The sequence below is a fragment of the Protopterus annectens genome, chromosome 3.part0 (assembly GCF_019279795.1).
Source record: "Protopterus annectens isolate FY-2018-M chromosome 3.part0, PAN1.0, whole genome shotgun sequence".
Taxonomy (NCBI): Eukaryota; Metazoa; Chordata; order Ceratodontiformes; family Protopteridae; genus Protopterus; species Protopterus annectens.
In genome coordinates this window covers 1209393071-1209410154 of record NC_056731.1, presented here as the reverse complement: position 1 = coordinate 1209410154, position 17084 = coordinate 1209393071, and the positions used below count along the sequence as shown (strand labels likewise).

Genomic DNA, 17084 nt, shown 5'->3' with positions numbered 1-17084 from the left:
ACCATAGAGTAAACTGGTCAGTAGGCTATGTTTATCAGAAAATGTTATGCTAAGCTATATCTGAGTACACACAGATAGCTAAATAACACCATTGGCTAAAACAAAATGGTTGCAGATGAAAACCTGAACTTTCTTGCTTTTGTGAAGGGGAGGTCCTGTCTTCTGAACCTAGTACGCATCTTTGATAATGTTCCTGAGGCTGTGGACAGTGGTCATTTAGTGATCATTGTTTATCTTAATCTGGCCAAGGCTTCTGGTGCAATTCCCAATGCTAGCATTCTTAAAAATTAGATAAACATAACATAAAGCACTATATTATCAGCTGGATTGCAAATTGGCTATCCAACACATCACAGGCTGTGAAAGGTTATAGCACCCTCTCTGAACATAACATTTTAATTAGTAGAGTACCACAGAGATCAGTTCCGGGCTGTTTCCAGCTTGGAACTCATTTTGCTGGCATTAATTCTAATATCCCAGAAGTGTGGTTGACCAAGTTTATTGATGACTACAAGTTGAGAACTGTTATTTGCTTAGCCACTGATACTAAAAAGTTCCAGCTAGAATATGAATATACCAGGTGTAAATGCAGAAAAGTGGAGCATAGTAACCTTTGGTAAAAAAGCTGTCCCCACCAATACTTCTCAACCTCTTAGAGTAAGAAATCTGGACAAAGCCATAAATAATGGGGGACAAAGGCCCAAAAATAGGGACAATTTTTAAATATTGCTCTTAGAAACTTAAAATGTTGGTAGAATAACAGATTTTCCATTAGCATGAATTTTCTGAAGGGCATGAAGTCTGAAACTCAACCACCTGTCATTATTTTCTGACTTCCATTCCCAATGATTTGACAATCATTTGCCATAAATCTAAAACTTTATGAGGAACATACCAACAATATGAGGCAAAAATATGGATGTTCTGGCAAAATATAGACAGTTGAGAGGTATGTGCCCACCTTATGTGTTTTAAACAGTAGTCCTCCTTAGACAAACATGGTCATAAGACCTGGGTACATATGTGGAGAGGTTTCTCTCACAGATTATTATGTTTTCACCATAGTCAGGAAATCCTTCTATATGGCTCAAATAATTTTCATAGGAATGTCTTCAAGACCCAAAGATGTTTCCTGCCACTGTACCCCTCCCTTTTGAGAACCATCACTGAATACAATGGCTGCTTTTGGTATGTATAAATCAAAACATTTGCTCAGTGAGAAAAGCCCCAATGAAACATTACCAAGAAAATCAAAGGCCTTACATTTTCAACTGTCCTGACAGATTATCACTACTCTCATTATACTCAGAAGCCTTTTGGCTGCTCTAAGGTGATCTTGCTTTTAGAGCCATGAAAGATCTGATTCTATTTGACCATCTCTTACTTTGCAAAACCAGTGGTTCTATAAATACCCAAACATTTGAGACCTAAATCTATACCAACAAACTTGCTGGAGAGATAGGTTCCTACTTCAATATATTCCCAGACAATGGAATACATTACCACTACAAGTCAAAGTATTATTTTGATGACCTATAAAGCTAGTCTTGACGATTGGATGGGTAGACACAAATTTATACCAAGACTTTCATGTACAGCCTTGCTCGATTTGGGAGGTAAGCACAAACCACTTGCCTAGTATTGTTCATATGTGGGGACCCCCCCCCTTTATTTTTAATTCCCTTCCATCTTCATCAGCTATAAGGTTGCTACATTGTTTGCTAAGTTTCAGCATTGGCCATTTTATTTTGATATTAGGCCATCAGTTATAAACTTCATGTCTGTCTCTCCTATTTAACTATTTTTAAGTTTTCATTGGGTCTAAAATGCTATTGTTTATGTGCTTAGTCTGGTTCTCTATTTTTCAGTTATTATTTTGTAAATAAACCATTCAGGTGCAGAAAAATCCCTTCTCTGTTATCTATAACCTCAACATTTGCTTGTTTATTTATTTCAATTTCATCTCCATGTAAGTAGACTGGTCCAGAGACTCTTATCAGCTATGACCCAGGCCCTAACAGCAATATTAAGGATAACACTTACATGCACCACAGTTACAGTGAGGGAGAAAAAATAATAAGCAATTATACATCTAATTTAAACAGGCAATTGTTTCAAAGCAGGTACATTCAGGAGGAACTAAGAAAGTTTGTAGAAAATAATATATTCATTTTATATATATATATATATATATATATATATATATATATATATATATATATATATGTATATTGCAGCAAATATCCAAATTTGCGAACACAGATTTGTGAATCGCAAACCCCTGCCCCCTTTTTGACTCATGTTAGCACTCGTTTTGGAGGTAGAGCAGTCGGAAATGTCATATTCGGTATTTTGTGCAACATTCCGACCATTCGACATGCCAAAATTCACAATATGGGTGTGTGTTTGTGTGTGTGTGTATATGTATATGCAATTTACACCAAAATATAATTAAAAACAGTAGCACCACTTGCAAATACAGCAAAACCGTAGTGCCATTTTTGAACTGGCAGCTTTACCTGAGAAGCATATGTAGTTTGTATCATTTCACATGTTCCTTAAGTTTTGCCTTACACGTCTGTAAGTCTTTTGCTGTCTAATCTCAGGTGAAAAGGGGTTCCAAGCAGATAGAGTAAGTTTAGCGAAGGCTTTTTCCTCTATAGATGTTTCAAAACAACCACCCCCTATAAACTGGGATACTTACATGACCCCAAATTTACATTCTCAGACATTCACGGACTTTCTATACACAAACTCCTAGGACCAGGTAGTCCAAATGTCCACTGGGGTACAAACATGGGAGAATGCTGTACCCCGCTGTGTAGTGTCCTCTCTGGTAAGGTCAGACCACAAGGCTGTCTCCATCATAATAAAAATGAATTCTGTGACCCCTGATATCCCCATAACATTTAGGAATATTCTAAGACAAATTTCCTACTATTAAGTGAAAATTTAAAGCCTTCCCACCACCCTGAGAACACAGTTGTCTATGGGGGATTGTTTACAGAAACTCTGTACAACCATGCCAATAAATACACAGAGGCAACTGTGCCTTCCAGAAATAAGTCCAGGGCTTAGTCAAAACACAAACAACCCTGGTAGAATCTAAACATAAACAGGTTGTGCAACAAAAGAAAAACAAATCATAACCAGGATTAGGAAGTGCTACACCCAGCATGATAAAAACACTCATCAGTCTAAATAAACAACTAATAGGGCAAATTAAGTCTACTAAAGCCAAAGCTGAGATAAAGATAGCCTCCTAGGCAAATGATAACCATGAGGGTTTCTTTAACTATGTCCAAAGCCTCAAAGGCAGCCCACAGCAGTGTGCAGAACTAATTGTAAATGGAGCCACCTAAAAGGAACCAGGTGATATAACAAATCTCCTGGTCAACAAATTCAGTTTTAATTTTTCCCACCTCTCCCCAACTCCCCAGCTGCCCCAAGTAAATACTAGGGGCAGGTCCTGTCCTAGGTGCACTCTCTAAGGCCAAAAAACAGTTCACCAATGGGCTCCAATAATATCCCCAGATGGCTCCTAAATAGCTCAAAACATGACCTCTAGGGATCACTGCAGTCACTGTTTAAGAAAGCCTCCAGATGGCTTTGTGCCATGTGAATGGAAAACTACAATAGTCATTCCTCTACACAAGGGTGGGCCATCAATGGACCCCAGAAACTAGAGACCCATAAGTCTGACTAGTCTCACATGCAAAGCCATGGAAAGCATTAACCTAGAAAATGATTGACAAGGATATAGAAAGCCTTCCAACACTGGATTCAACCCAGTTTGATTTTGTAAAGGGCAGATCATGCCTATTCAGCCTGGTGGACTTTTTTGAGAAGGTCACCGAGGCAATGGATGAGGGCAAAACAGTGAATACTGCCTACGGCCTACCTTGACCTAGCTGAGGCATTTGATACAATAGCACACTTGAGCATTGTAAACAAACTCCCAGATATAGGCATAAGCCCTTATGTTACAATGTAGCTAGCCAGCTGGCTCTCAGAAAGGACCCTGGAAATTAGGATAGGGGAGATTATCTCCTCAAAGAGGCTGGCCATTAGATTAGCAGAGTCCCTCAGGGCTCTGTTCTGGGTCTGCCTCTTTTTGGAATCTACGTCTCTGAAGTCAAGGCCTGTAGCTGACCTAGTTTGCTGATTATTGCAAACCTGGTGCAGTTATAATATACCCCCAAGGCACTAATATGTTATAGACAGGAAAATGATGATGCAAAAGCCATGGCTTAAGACTCATTGCCAAGAAATTCATAATAGTACCCTTTGGGAAGTCAACCAGCCTAGGGAAATAACCTCATTGATAACACACCCCTAAGATTAGAATCAGTGGTCTGGGATTTGGGTACATTTATAGACAGTAACTTGTCTTTCAACCAACATGTATCTAAAGTAGTACAGAAATCATTCTATGTTGCTCATAAGTAAGGGTATGTCATCTAGGTCCAAGGAAGTTATCTTCTACTGTATTTGTCCCTCATCAGGCCCATCATTTAGTTGATTTTTGGTCCTGGTTGTTGTATTTTTGCATCTCTGCATTTCATCATTTGAGTGTGGTTGCTTATTTTGATGTTTTTCATGGCCAGTGATCCATCTCTGGACATACCTAGAGTTTTCAGAGAGGATTTTAATGATGCTTCACAACGCACCATGGATAAGTTTGTGGTTCATCAAGAAAAGTCGGGTACTACACTTTCTAGTGGTATGAATGTACATAGCAATGGATCTAATGATGCTTCTAATTCTGCTGCTTTTATGGACAAATGGGAACAGGAACGTAGGACCAGGCAAGATAACCCATTTTCTTCAGTGGGTGGATGCACATTCCTTGCCATTGGGTGAGTCCGGTGTTCTTTTAGACAAACTTGAACACTTATTGCATAAAGAAACTGCCACCTATTTTAGTATTCTAGGTTTACAACGTCATTTGGATTTGGATATCTCTCCGAGGGGACTGAGAGCTTTTAAGTCCCCCTCTGCTCCTTTTAATATGTTAGATGACACTGAAAATTTTTTTCTAAAAGGTGCTAGCGGCTGCTCATCGCTGCTCTATGGAGTGGATATCAATTTTGTTAGAATGGGATCAGCTAAAACAATCCAGAAATTAAGGCAGAAATGAAGTACACATATCAAAACCTCTTTAAACTTATCAGTACTGGCAATTTAGATACACATATTTCCAGTATGAATGATAAACTTAAAGAATATGAAAATGAATTGATTGAATGTAAAACTACTAAACTGAAAAGAGACTTGAGGGATTATGAAGGTGGAAAGACATTTTTGTGGCACAAAAAAGAATGTAATTTTCCTAAAGGTGGTTGAATCGCTTTAAATAAATCTTCTAATTCATCCAGAAGTGTGTCATTTGCATCTGACGTATCTACGACTTCAGCTGGGATGAAAAGTAATGCAGATCAGTATCCTGCCTTACCTGCCACTCTGGATCCTGCTAGGTTAAACAGAGAGTTTCCAACAGAAGGCAGGAATGCAGAACAATCCAGGAATGATAGGTAACAAAGTCGTTTTCAAGATCCAGCTCTACACAGGGACAATACAAGGCAATATAAGAAGTCCAAGTGGTATTGATATATTTTCTTCGGACTCTGTTTTGGTAAATATTTCAGACTATACCCTTACTGAAAGTCAAAGTAAAGTACTTAAATACGGACTTAAATTTATTCCAGCTGTGGTACCTCGTCTACATGAACTGAAGGGTGATGTGTTCAGGTTTTGCCGTAAAATACATTTGGCATATTATTTTGAACACAATAATAGTAATAATGTTATATCAAATGTTGATGTAGATAATAGTTCAGATGACAGCTTTTTTTCATGCAACTTGGATGGTTACAATGATATAGTGAATGACAATGACTTTAATGCTTATAGTTTGTTTAATACAGATAATATTGAATACAAGAGTGAGTTTGTTCCCCCTTACAAATATGATGGTATAAACAATTTTACACAAATGTTGAATTATGCTGTTGAATGTAAATTTGATTGATTCATGAAGGATAAAAATAATTTTGTTTATAATTTGACTTTATAAGAATGGCATGAGCTAGAAGTGTTATCTAAAAATAAGAATATAGTTATTAAACCCTCTGACAAGGGAGCTAAAATTATTATGCATGTCCAACAATATTATGCAATGTGTATGAATCATTTAAATGATAATGAGGTGTACAACATCAGTAATTTGAGGGAATATAAGCAAGCAATCATTTTGAAATGCTGATAAAAAAGGGGTATCACTTGGGGTATTTTACTAGAGTGGATTTAGAAAAAAAGTTTAATTGTGATTATAGTGAATTGGCAGTATTTTACTTCCTAAAATCCATAAAGATATAAATAACCCCCTGGCAGGCCAATAGTATTGGCTGATAAATATTTTTTGTCCAACATTGTTTTTTTGTTGCATGAAGTATTACTACCATATGTTGTGAAGTTGCCCTCATACATTAGAGATAGTATGGATTTTTTAGGTAAAGTATCAGATATTGTATGGTCTGAAGACATGTATTTTATAACAATTGATGTATGTAGTTTATAAACTAATATTAAACATAGGCATGGATTGTAAGCATTTCGAAATTTTATTGGTGACAACCCTAAAGGTAGTTATATAATAGAATTGTTGGCTTTTTTGTTTAGAAAATAATTATTTTACATTTAATAATATCATTTTTCATCAATGTCAGGGTACAGCCATGGGGGCATCATTTGCCCCCATGTATGCTAACCTTGTTATGGGTTTGTATAAGTTGGGACATTTGTATCATGGAGAATTTTTTAGTAAATATGTAATACGTTATTATAGGTTTATCGATGACCTCATTTTTATTTGTATAGGAGGTCTTACAGAAGTTAATTTATTTGTAAAATGGTTACATAAAAATAGGTTTGGTTTTTGTTTAAATGGTTTGCAAGTTGGTAGGGCTGTCACTTTTTTAGATATTACACTCACTATTAGCAATAATAGATTGATTACATGAGTTCATAGGAAGTTTGAGGAGGGCAGTAGGTATTTGTTTGGCAGTAGTTGCCATCCGCCCCATACTATTTCCTAACTTCCTTATGGCAAATGTCATAGAATTAAAAGATCGTGTAATAATGAATTTGATTTTAATAAGGAAATTGATAGATTATACCACATGTATATTTCTAGGGTGTATAATAGTGACATTGTATGCACTGCCATTAATAACGTTATTGAAGGATGTGATAAGATTTTTACTAACCATAGTGAACATTTTGCTAATTTTGAGATATCAGACATACATAGCTATAAGACAGATACTTGTTTTGTCTTTCAGATTTTTCCCAGTAAGGGGTCGCCACAGCGGAACTCCGGTCTGCTAATGATTGGCAGTAGATTTTTACGAAATGCCGAGGTGTCAGCTCGACGCCCAGCCTTCAATGAAGGGACACCCATTTACGCATGCATGTCTTTCGAACGCTACCCAACCACGGGGAGGACATGCAGACTCCACAAAGAAGGCACTCCCAAGCCAAGCCGAGAATCGAACAGGAGAACCTCTTGCTGTGAGGTAACAACGCTACCACCGTACCACTGCGGCATAGCTATAAGACAGATACTATGAGAAAAATTAATTTTGTCTCTACTTATGGTATATTTAGTTCCATACTTGTTGATATGGTAACATATTATTGGCAATATCTGTTTAAATATGATTTAGCTAAAATTTTGTGTCCATTTATAGGTATCTCATATAGAACAGGCAGAAATCTTAGGGATATTTTAGTGAATAATAATTTTATTTTCCCTGTTGTTAATTCTATTTTTGAAATTAATATGCCTTTGGGCACTTATTCTTGTGGCCATTGTAATGTTTATACACATATAGTTAGAACATTTGATGTTATTAATGGACATGTATTTTTTCAATCCGAAATATTTAACTGCGAAGCAGAAGGTGTTGTTTATGCCTTGCAATGCCCCTGTGGTCTTACATATATTGGAGAAACTAAAAGGAAATTTAAATGTAGGCTGCAGGAGCATATTAGAAATATTACAAATAAGAAAGGAGAGAGTCCTGTGGTTAAACATTTTTTAGATTGTCATAATTCTAATACTGAGGGTTTAAAGGCTATATTTTAGAAAGGTTACCTGTGGGTTTTTATTCAGAGGATGTATATAAAAGGAAGCTAATGTTTAAGAGAAGTCTGTTTATTTTAAAGTTCAATACCATGTCCCCTATGGGACTGAATCTTGAATGTAATTGGATGCTGCTGATTTAAATTAATTACTTTTAATTGAATTATTGACGTATGGTTTTGTATTTAAGAAGATGGGTTGTTAGATGTTTTTATGTACTCCTTGAAGGCTTCTGCCTAGGCTCTGGAGGTGTAATAAACTCTTTAGTTGATTTTTGGTCCTGGTTGTTGTAGTTTATCATCATTGAGTGAAACACCTGCTTCAGTATATACCTGACCAGACACATGCAACAACTGGAATGTTCATAGGGTTCATAGGTAAGTATTAGGTTAGCTGACCTTTTAGGCCATTTTAAGCCTAGCCAATTTCCCTTAAAGGTGAGTATCAAACATTATACTTTGTATCTGTGAGGTAAACACCTTAAGCATTATGCCAACCCAGAGCCTTGGCATTCCTTACAAAAATCAAATCTACAAGATGTGAGAGGTTGTCTGAGGTCTTCATTGTGGCAAAGACCACAACATTGGATTTCAATAGTCTATTGGTGTGCCTACAGTTACAAAGGGCAGTGACAGTGGATTGAATTTTTTGATGTAGTTTGGCTGCATTTTAATGTGTGCCAAGAGAAGATCATCAGTGTGCATAACTATGCTTTGTGTTTTTTTTTTTGTTCCCTTGGATCTCATTTCTACTGGCCCAACACCCAATGCCTCACATTCATGCCAGGTCTACCAGACATTCTTCTCTGGACTTACTCCAGTGTTGCTGTGGCCAGTGGTGGATCTTAAGGTTTTGCTGGTGGTCTGGTCACTTGTGCTTCCATCTGTTTTTTTTCTTATTTCAAATGCCCTAACCACTTTCCCTTTTCCCACACCACCCGCACTCGGTTATTACACCCAAGGGCAACTCACCTCTTTTCCCCATGCCTCCTATTATGAAGCATCACCAGTGAGCACCCTTCCAAGATGAGAATGCCCATCCCTCCCTGCCATTCCATCAATCACCTGAACTACACCACTAGATAGCTAGTGGACATATATATGCTAGAATGAAAGGGGTTGTTGGTTTTATGGGTCTATATTATATGAACGAAAGTTCATAATGCCAAATGCTCCAAAGAGTGAAAATGCCGGACCTCAAACTCCTTATTGTGGGGGGCTGCACCCCCCGCTAAATATATATACCAACTCTGAGATCGCACTACAGTGAGGAAAGGGCAAACATTCCAACCTTCACTGTACTGCGATCTCACAAGAAGTGCTTCAAGGTCCAGCATTTTCGCTCTTCAGAGCATTCGACATTATGAACTTTCAGTCATATAATATAGACCCGTTTTTTATTACTGGTGTAGACTGAAAAGAGAAGGGGACTTACAGCAGTGCCTTGTGGTACCTCAGCATTGAAGGTGCCTTCTTCAGATACTGAGTAGAGTACACCTTAAATGTTCTGTTTTTTGAGGTATCTGTCAAACATTGTAAAGGTATTACTGCCAAAGTTAAGACTGTCAAAGTTGTTAAGTAGCAGAGGGTGATTTACCATGCCAAAGGCCCTTGTCAAGTAAATGAAAAGGCCTCCAGTAAGCAGATCATTATCCATATTATTGAATATGGAGTCAGTTCCACAGTACAGGGCAGTCATGGACTGAAAGAGGTACAGAAACAAAGATATTCATCACACAATACACTACACTGATTTATGTTCTTGAAGCGCTGTTCATATACTAGTGTTCCAAAAGGTATTTGTGAGGGGTGACTTGTTAGCTATAGGTCTATAATCCCTGCAGTCCTTTGGGTTTGAAATATTAGACAGTGGGATTATAGTGGCATGTTTGAAGTGGGTAGGAAATACACCATATGATAAGGAGAAATTATATACATGGGTAAGGTTTTTTTGCTATGCATACTGATGCCATTCAAGGGCAGGCTGGATTCAATTTGGTAAACCTGGATCATGATATGGGATTAAGGTTTTTAAGAGCTTTGTTTTTACCTCTTTCACTGTCAGTTGTAGGGCAGTAAACTGCAACTGTGTATAACTGTGAGTCATGAATATTAGTGCAGGTAGAGTCATTTGAGGGTTGTGAGCAAAATTTGTTAACTGGGTCCTGAATGATCGTAAGGAGGAATTTTCTGTAGAGCTTGTCAAAACTACCAGTATCCTTGGATATGGATGGAGGAGTTGTATGAGGAGAATCTGCAACGTTACTTGAAAGATGTTTAAGTTCTTTACAAAAGAGTCTAGGTGAGGAAGAAAGAGGCTTTTGCTTACCCCTTAGAATGGCAGCATTTGCTGTATTAGTGGCAATCACAGCCTTTTTCAGGTCAGAATAGCACTGGTGAAAATGAATGTTTGATGCTTTTTGTTTCCAAAGCGTCCATGATTTTTCCCTTGCAGAGATTTTTTTTTAAAGGAGCAGTAAGCCAGGGGTACTTTTGTCCCCTCAATCTTCTCATAGTTATTGGGAAGAGGATATCCTGTATTAGAGCAACATTACTAAAGAGGTAGGATGCTGTCTCATTGGGGTCACTGAGGTTATATGATGGTATCCTGTCGATTGTTGCAAATGTACATTTGATATGTTTTGCTTCGACTCTGAAATTGGTCAGAAAGTGACACATGGAGGGGAGGATTTTCCTTTGTTTTGAAAGACCACAAAGATAGAATGGGGAAGTGGCCACCAATTATTTGGAAGGATAAGTGCTTTAAGACATTTCTGTTTGATGTTAGTTATTATGTGATTCAGTACAATGTTGTTTTCTGTCTGCCTACTTGGTCTTGTTGGTTTTTGAATTTTCTGCTCTTAACTACAGTGCAGAAGCATTCTGTTTAGGTTGGAGGAGAATGGACCTATGCCATTAATACTAAGGTCTCTTAGAATTATTGTGTTATTTTTGATCTCTGTGGGACATATTTCAAGTAGAATCTGCTGTAGGGTATGAGCTATGGAAGAATGTAAACAATTTCTTTGTGCAGATTGGTATGGCCACCTGTAACTAGGTCTGCTAGGATCCAGTTGGGGTGCCTATCATTTTTTGACAGTAGCCTTTATGATTGGAGTGATATCTATAGAAAAGTTATGGATTACAAGTAGTGTAATATAACCACCTTACCTAGAACCTGGTCTATCGTTGTAGGCTAGACTATAGTTTGACTGGATATATTGTGAGTGGCAGAAATCATCCTGTAGCCAATTTTCGGTTATGCCAATTATTTGTGTTTTTCATTTAGTAGTCAGAGTTCAAGTGAAGTCCATTTATTATTGAGATTATTAACATTAAGACTGGCTATTCTTAGACCCTTGTCTTTCACTAAGCATAGGCTAGCATTAGATGCAAGATGTTATGATAACAGCACTTTGTGTGGTTTGGAATAATAGGACTTGACTATGGGGATCTGGATTTACTTGAATGCCACCTACCTGTATAATCATCCTATGAGAACTATATAGTAACTATATAGTAACCAGAGGGATTTCCTTATTATTTCTTTTTTTGTCTTTTTTTAAGAAGTAGAAGTTGTAGTATAAATTGTTTCTTGATAGGAAGGTCATTTGGATGAGTAGTCATAGCAGGAAGGGAGTAGATATGTTGAGGTGGCAGGGCCTATTGCTATGTTTGTTATCTATGGGTAATGTATCTGTAACAGAGAAGTAAAAGAATGAGAAGGAAAGCTATAAGTGAGAGGTACGATTTCAAGGTGGCCATTGTAACAGACACTAATCACTGTACCTGGCATATATTATTGTCTAATTACCGCCTACTCAGAATGCCTGACTTTCTTGTATTTACAGAATTATGTTGAAAAATAAAAGACAATGCTTCAGCTTAAATTGCAAGCCATACTAACTTTTCTTTCAAATGCCTGACATGTTATAGCATATTCAACATTCTAGTAATTGTATTTTTAAGCTTTTAATTTGACTGTGGTATTCTGATTTCTTCTGCTCACTATACATCAGTCAACTGAACACACTTTAAACTCATTTGGCAGTATTTAAAAGAGATGATAAAACTTACTTTAGGGTTAATGACAAGGAAGGTTTTAATATCGTGCTCCTTCAAGTAAGGGTCTCTGATGTGTCCTTCACCATCCTCAACTTTATATGCACCATTTAAATGCTCCAGAGTAGCTTCAGTAATGTGGACGCGCCTGAAAATAAGCAGAACAAAGTTACTCAGAAGCTAAAATGCTTAATTAGTAACAACATAACTCTTAGGTTATTCATAAGGTAGTATGATAAATGTCAAAAACAAAACAAAAAGATTATTTGGCAAAAAGAATGATAATTTACCCTTGACAATGAAATCATAAAATTATCAACATATGTCTGGTTACCAGATAAATCTTACCCAGGCACTCCTCCAGCTTCCATATGATTTGCTAGTGTGACATCATGTGACCAAACATCATACTGCCATTTCTGTAACCCAATGACTCCACAGAGGACATTCCCAGAATGCACTCCAACACGCATATTTATGTCAACTCCTGTTGCATCTCTCACCTTCCTAAAAAATAAAACATCAATCACAAATTAATTTATATCTTTAAAGTTACAGAAGCAATAATGTTAATGGACAGTTGCAAATGTTTCCAAATGATTCCAGATAACTTCACTTATTAGAAAACCACAACAAACAATATGGCACTTGTATGCCTGCTCTGCTCCGTGAATGGAAGCACATTCATTCTGAAAGTGAGTACCAACTAAATTCCTGAGCAGATCATCTGCATTTACACACACATTACTATACTGCATGCAATCCTTAAAGCTGTCTTCTCTCAGGAAATAGTTAATTTTATGAAAGTAAGCTAAAAGCTTTTGCAGTCTTACTGGCTATGTGAATGAATGCTATTTTGCACTAGTTTGCCCATTGTCCCAAGGAATGATAATATTTATTCTAGCTTTATTTTGTGCTTTCTAGCAATTAGTGGAGAAGTTAAGGCTAGGAGATGTAGCTCCTGTGGTACAGAGTTTGATTCCTTCAGCCCTCATTTTTCTACTGTGTGATAAGTGACTTAGCCAGACATTGCTCCTAAGTCACCCTTGAAAAGAGACTGTGTGTGCAGTGGGCCTATCTGGTTAACAAACAGGTATTATTATAAAGGTTAATAGTGCCTAGGCTTATCTTAGACTTTCTGTTTCTTTAGTAAGCAAAGTGCCACATTTATATTTCACTTAGTCTCTCTCGCTTTTCAGAGTTTTTCAAAGTTAATCCCGGGAATTTATTAAAGCCCCGGCTCACACTAAAAAAGCCACTCTGGTGCAACATACCCAAATGTGATTTAGGAACATGCTAGCCATGACAAATTCAGACCTCATTATTAGCTAATTTGCATGTTTCCTGAATTGCAGGTATGGTGCAGCAGTAGCGTTGTTGCCTCACAGCAAGTGGTTCTCCCGTTCGATTCTCGGCTGGAGTGCGGGGAGTGCCTTCTGTGTGGAGTCTGCATGTTCTCCACACGGTTGGGTGGGCATTCGAAAGACATGCGTAAATGGGCATGCCTTCACTGAAGGTTGGATGTTGAGCTGGCACCCCGGTGTTTGTGAAAATCTACTGCCAATCATTAGCGGACCGGAGTTCCGCTGTGGCGACCCCTAACTGGGAAAAGCCGAAAGACAAACAACAACAACTGTGATGTGTATGGTAAGACCTTGCTGCTTGTGTAGGAATTGCCCTTGATGGTCTCTCTTTCACACATGTTACATATACATATACACACACACACACACACACACACACACACACACACACACACACACACACACACACACACACACACACACATGCAGACACACTACATTTCCTGTACCCATCCCTTCCCTCCCATGGATGTCCCACCCTCATATTACTTTAGTGCCATTACAGCACATTACAAGAGTCACCCCTGGTAGTTAAGTGTATGCAACACCCTCCAATCCTCATTACAATGTAGATGCTGTTAAGGCACTGTAAATAGTCAACTCTGGCAATGCAGTGGTTCCGACTGCCACTGATCCCCATTTTAATTTTGGTGTCATTATAGCACTTAAGTGTAAGCCCTGATGTCCAGTAGTTTACTATCCCTGATCCCTTAGTAATGTATGTGCCTTAGGGCAGTTTAGTGAGTTTTCCCCTGATGTTTAGTGTATCCTTCACATCTATATCCACATAGTCATGCTGGTGCCATTATGGCACTAAAACTCATCCCTGGTGTCCAGTGGCTCCCTCCACACCCAAATTCATCCCTGGTATCCAGTGGCTTTCTACACACCCAAACTCATCCCTGGTGCCCAGTGACTCCCTCCACACTCAAACTCATCCCTGGTGTCCAGTGGTTCTCTCCACACACAAACTCATCCCTGGAGTCCAGTGGCTCCCTCCATACACAAACTCATCTCTGGTATCCAGTGGCTACCTCCCACACCCCAATCCCAATAGTAATATTGGTGCCATCATGGCAAAAGATATTCCATAAGTTTACTGGTCCACTCTCCACTCCCAATCCAGCTGGTGCCATTACAGCACTTAAGAGTGTGTCTGGTCTTCTTCTTCCATCCCTATGAATCCCTAGGCTACTGTACTGTGTCTTAGATCACTCCTTACTGGGGTACAGTATCCCCCCCATCTCTGTAGTAATATTAGTATTGGTACAGCACTGTAGAGTGTGTATCCCCTACCCCTGGTCTGTGGTCCCCACAGTAATGGCAAGGCTGGTATGGCACTTTTGCACATTATTCTCCCTGTTGTCCACTGGTTCCCACATCACCAACCCCTGTTTTCATGCTGGTGCCATTATGACACTTTTTACAGAAAGCTTGAGTGTCCAGTGGTTCCTCTACAATGTTTATATTCACTGTTGAACACAGCCTCTTGGCCATGTTTGCTACCATGATGTGTCAGGAATGGATACGCTAATCTATATGCTGAATGATTTCTTAATTGCTTGGCCATGTAGATGGCTTTCTGGGGCTGGTTCTGGAAGGAGAGAGCATATAGTTAATTAACATATAACTCTTCCCCAAAAATGCCTCATTGTCATTATGCAGAGACATGAGATCAGCCCTGCTAAATGTCATGTTAGAGGACTGTGTAGAGCGTGTATGGGTGCTTTATGAATTCAAAAAAGCTACTTCACCATGTACATGGTTATGTACACTTCAGGGTAGGTTTATGAATCTGGCACAGTGTTTATTTAGAAATTGTTGAACTTGAAAAGTGCGTTAAAACTACAGTTTTTGAGTCATTCACTTAAGGAAGAATTAACTTTAGTGTGATTTCTTTCAAATGGACTATTGAATAATTTGAGAGCACAACTAATTCTTTTCACATACACAAATTCATGAGTCTAGGTAATAATAACAACAATAATGATGAAGATGATGTACATTTCAATGATAATGGCATGGAATGATGAAAACAAAAGGCAAGGCACTCAGATTTTTTTGTCAGAAGTTGCTTATTGCTAACGATTAGTTGCCATAGACTGAAATTTTGGATGTAGCCAGTTATACTATGATTAAGTGAATTGGAGAGTACTAGTTTTAACTGTTTTTACTAACATTTTATATGTTGTGAAATATGCCAATCTTTTAATAACGCTAAATTTCTTGCTTCTGATATGCTGGCTATGTTTCATGGGTCTATATTATAACCAAAGAGGCATTTCACTGAACACCACCTCTTCAGCGACACATAATAAATGAATGCACTAAACCGTGATCATTCAAAATAGTGATTTCTTTCCCTGGGAAATAAATCGCTAGGCCAACCCCAAATGTTTGACATTTTCCCCACTGTAGTGCGATCTCAGAGTTGGTATATTTAGTTAGGTGTGTGTGTGTGTGGGAGGCATGTTTCTACTGATTTTTTGTTTTGTTTTTAGACAAATGATTTCTTTCCCCAAGGAAAGAAATCGCTGATGTCAGCGTTCGCGGTTTTGTGCGTTTGCTGTTTATGTGTCGCCGAAGAGCTGAAACGCCTCTTCGGTTATTTAATATAGACCTATGCTTCACGTAGCTCTGTGCTGTTAACAAACACTGTAAGCTACCTGCAAGCTTATGCCATGATGGACTATGCATGAATGCTGCTGGTTAGCAAACCGCTAAAAATAACAAATGTTAACTTAAACAATGAAGTATAGGGGTTGGGCATTAAATGGAAAACACACTGAATGAACATAATGCTGCTTTTTAAGTTGCATATTTGTAAAACATAAAAAGAATGCTGGTAAAAAAGAAAGGAATACACAAAAAAGTAACAAAGTTATGATGGGCAGAAAGAAAACGCATTAGTTGTCAATAAATGTATGTTTGCATATTTCGTATTTATTATTTCTTTTTAAGTTTAACCTGAAACATGTACATGTTAGGAAAAATCTCAGTGGTTAAGGTAGTTATAAAGCAGCAAATGACAGCAACATTTAAGTTGCAGGTAGCCCACTGATAAGCCCTTACCCTACACTAACAGGTTAACCATTTAAGGAATTTTAAAAGGTATGTTATGAGCTACTGAAATTATGCTATAGGCAATTCCTTGATATCAGAAACTAATACATTGAGAACATATTAAGAAAAAAAATGCATCTAAAAATACACACACTTTTTAAAAAGTAACAACAGCATATTTTTAGAGGGGAGAAGCTCCTTGCACCTTCCTTGAAGTCAGTATCTCCACTCCTGTATATCAATGATTTTACTCCGCTGACATAATACTTAAAAAGAAAGATTACTTAGAAACAAATTTCTAGTGTGTCCCACAATTTCTCCAAGGCTGTCACTTTCTAGTACGAAATAATTAATTCATGTTAGCATACAGGCTGAAAGAAAGTCCATTATATGTCCATTTGATGGAAAGCGTTTTCCAGGTAAGAATATATAGAAAATGAGATTCGAAGT

The 17084-nt window shown here is 37.9% G+C and overlaps 1 protein-coding gene across 1 annotated transcript in view; it reads right to left on the bottom strand.

Annotated features, from left to right (window-relative positions):
* ADCY2 (adenylate cyclase 2) overlaps nt 1-17084 on the bottom strand; it is a 4311002-nt gene that overhangs the window by 703657 nt on the left and 3590261 nt on the right. The window contains exons 8-9 of the mRNA XM_044065410.1: nt 12556-12714; nt 12223-12355 (exon numbers count right to left, since the gene is read on the bottom strand). Coding sequence (XP_043921345.1) covers nt 12223-12355; nt 12556-12714 — 292 coding nt within the window. The remainder of the gene's footprint in view (nt 1-12222; nt 12356-12555; nt 12715-17084) is intronic.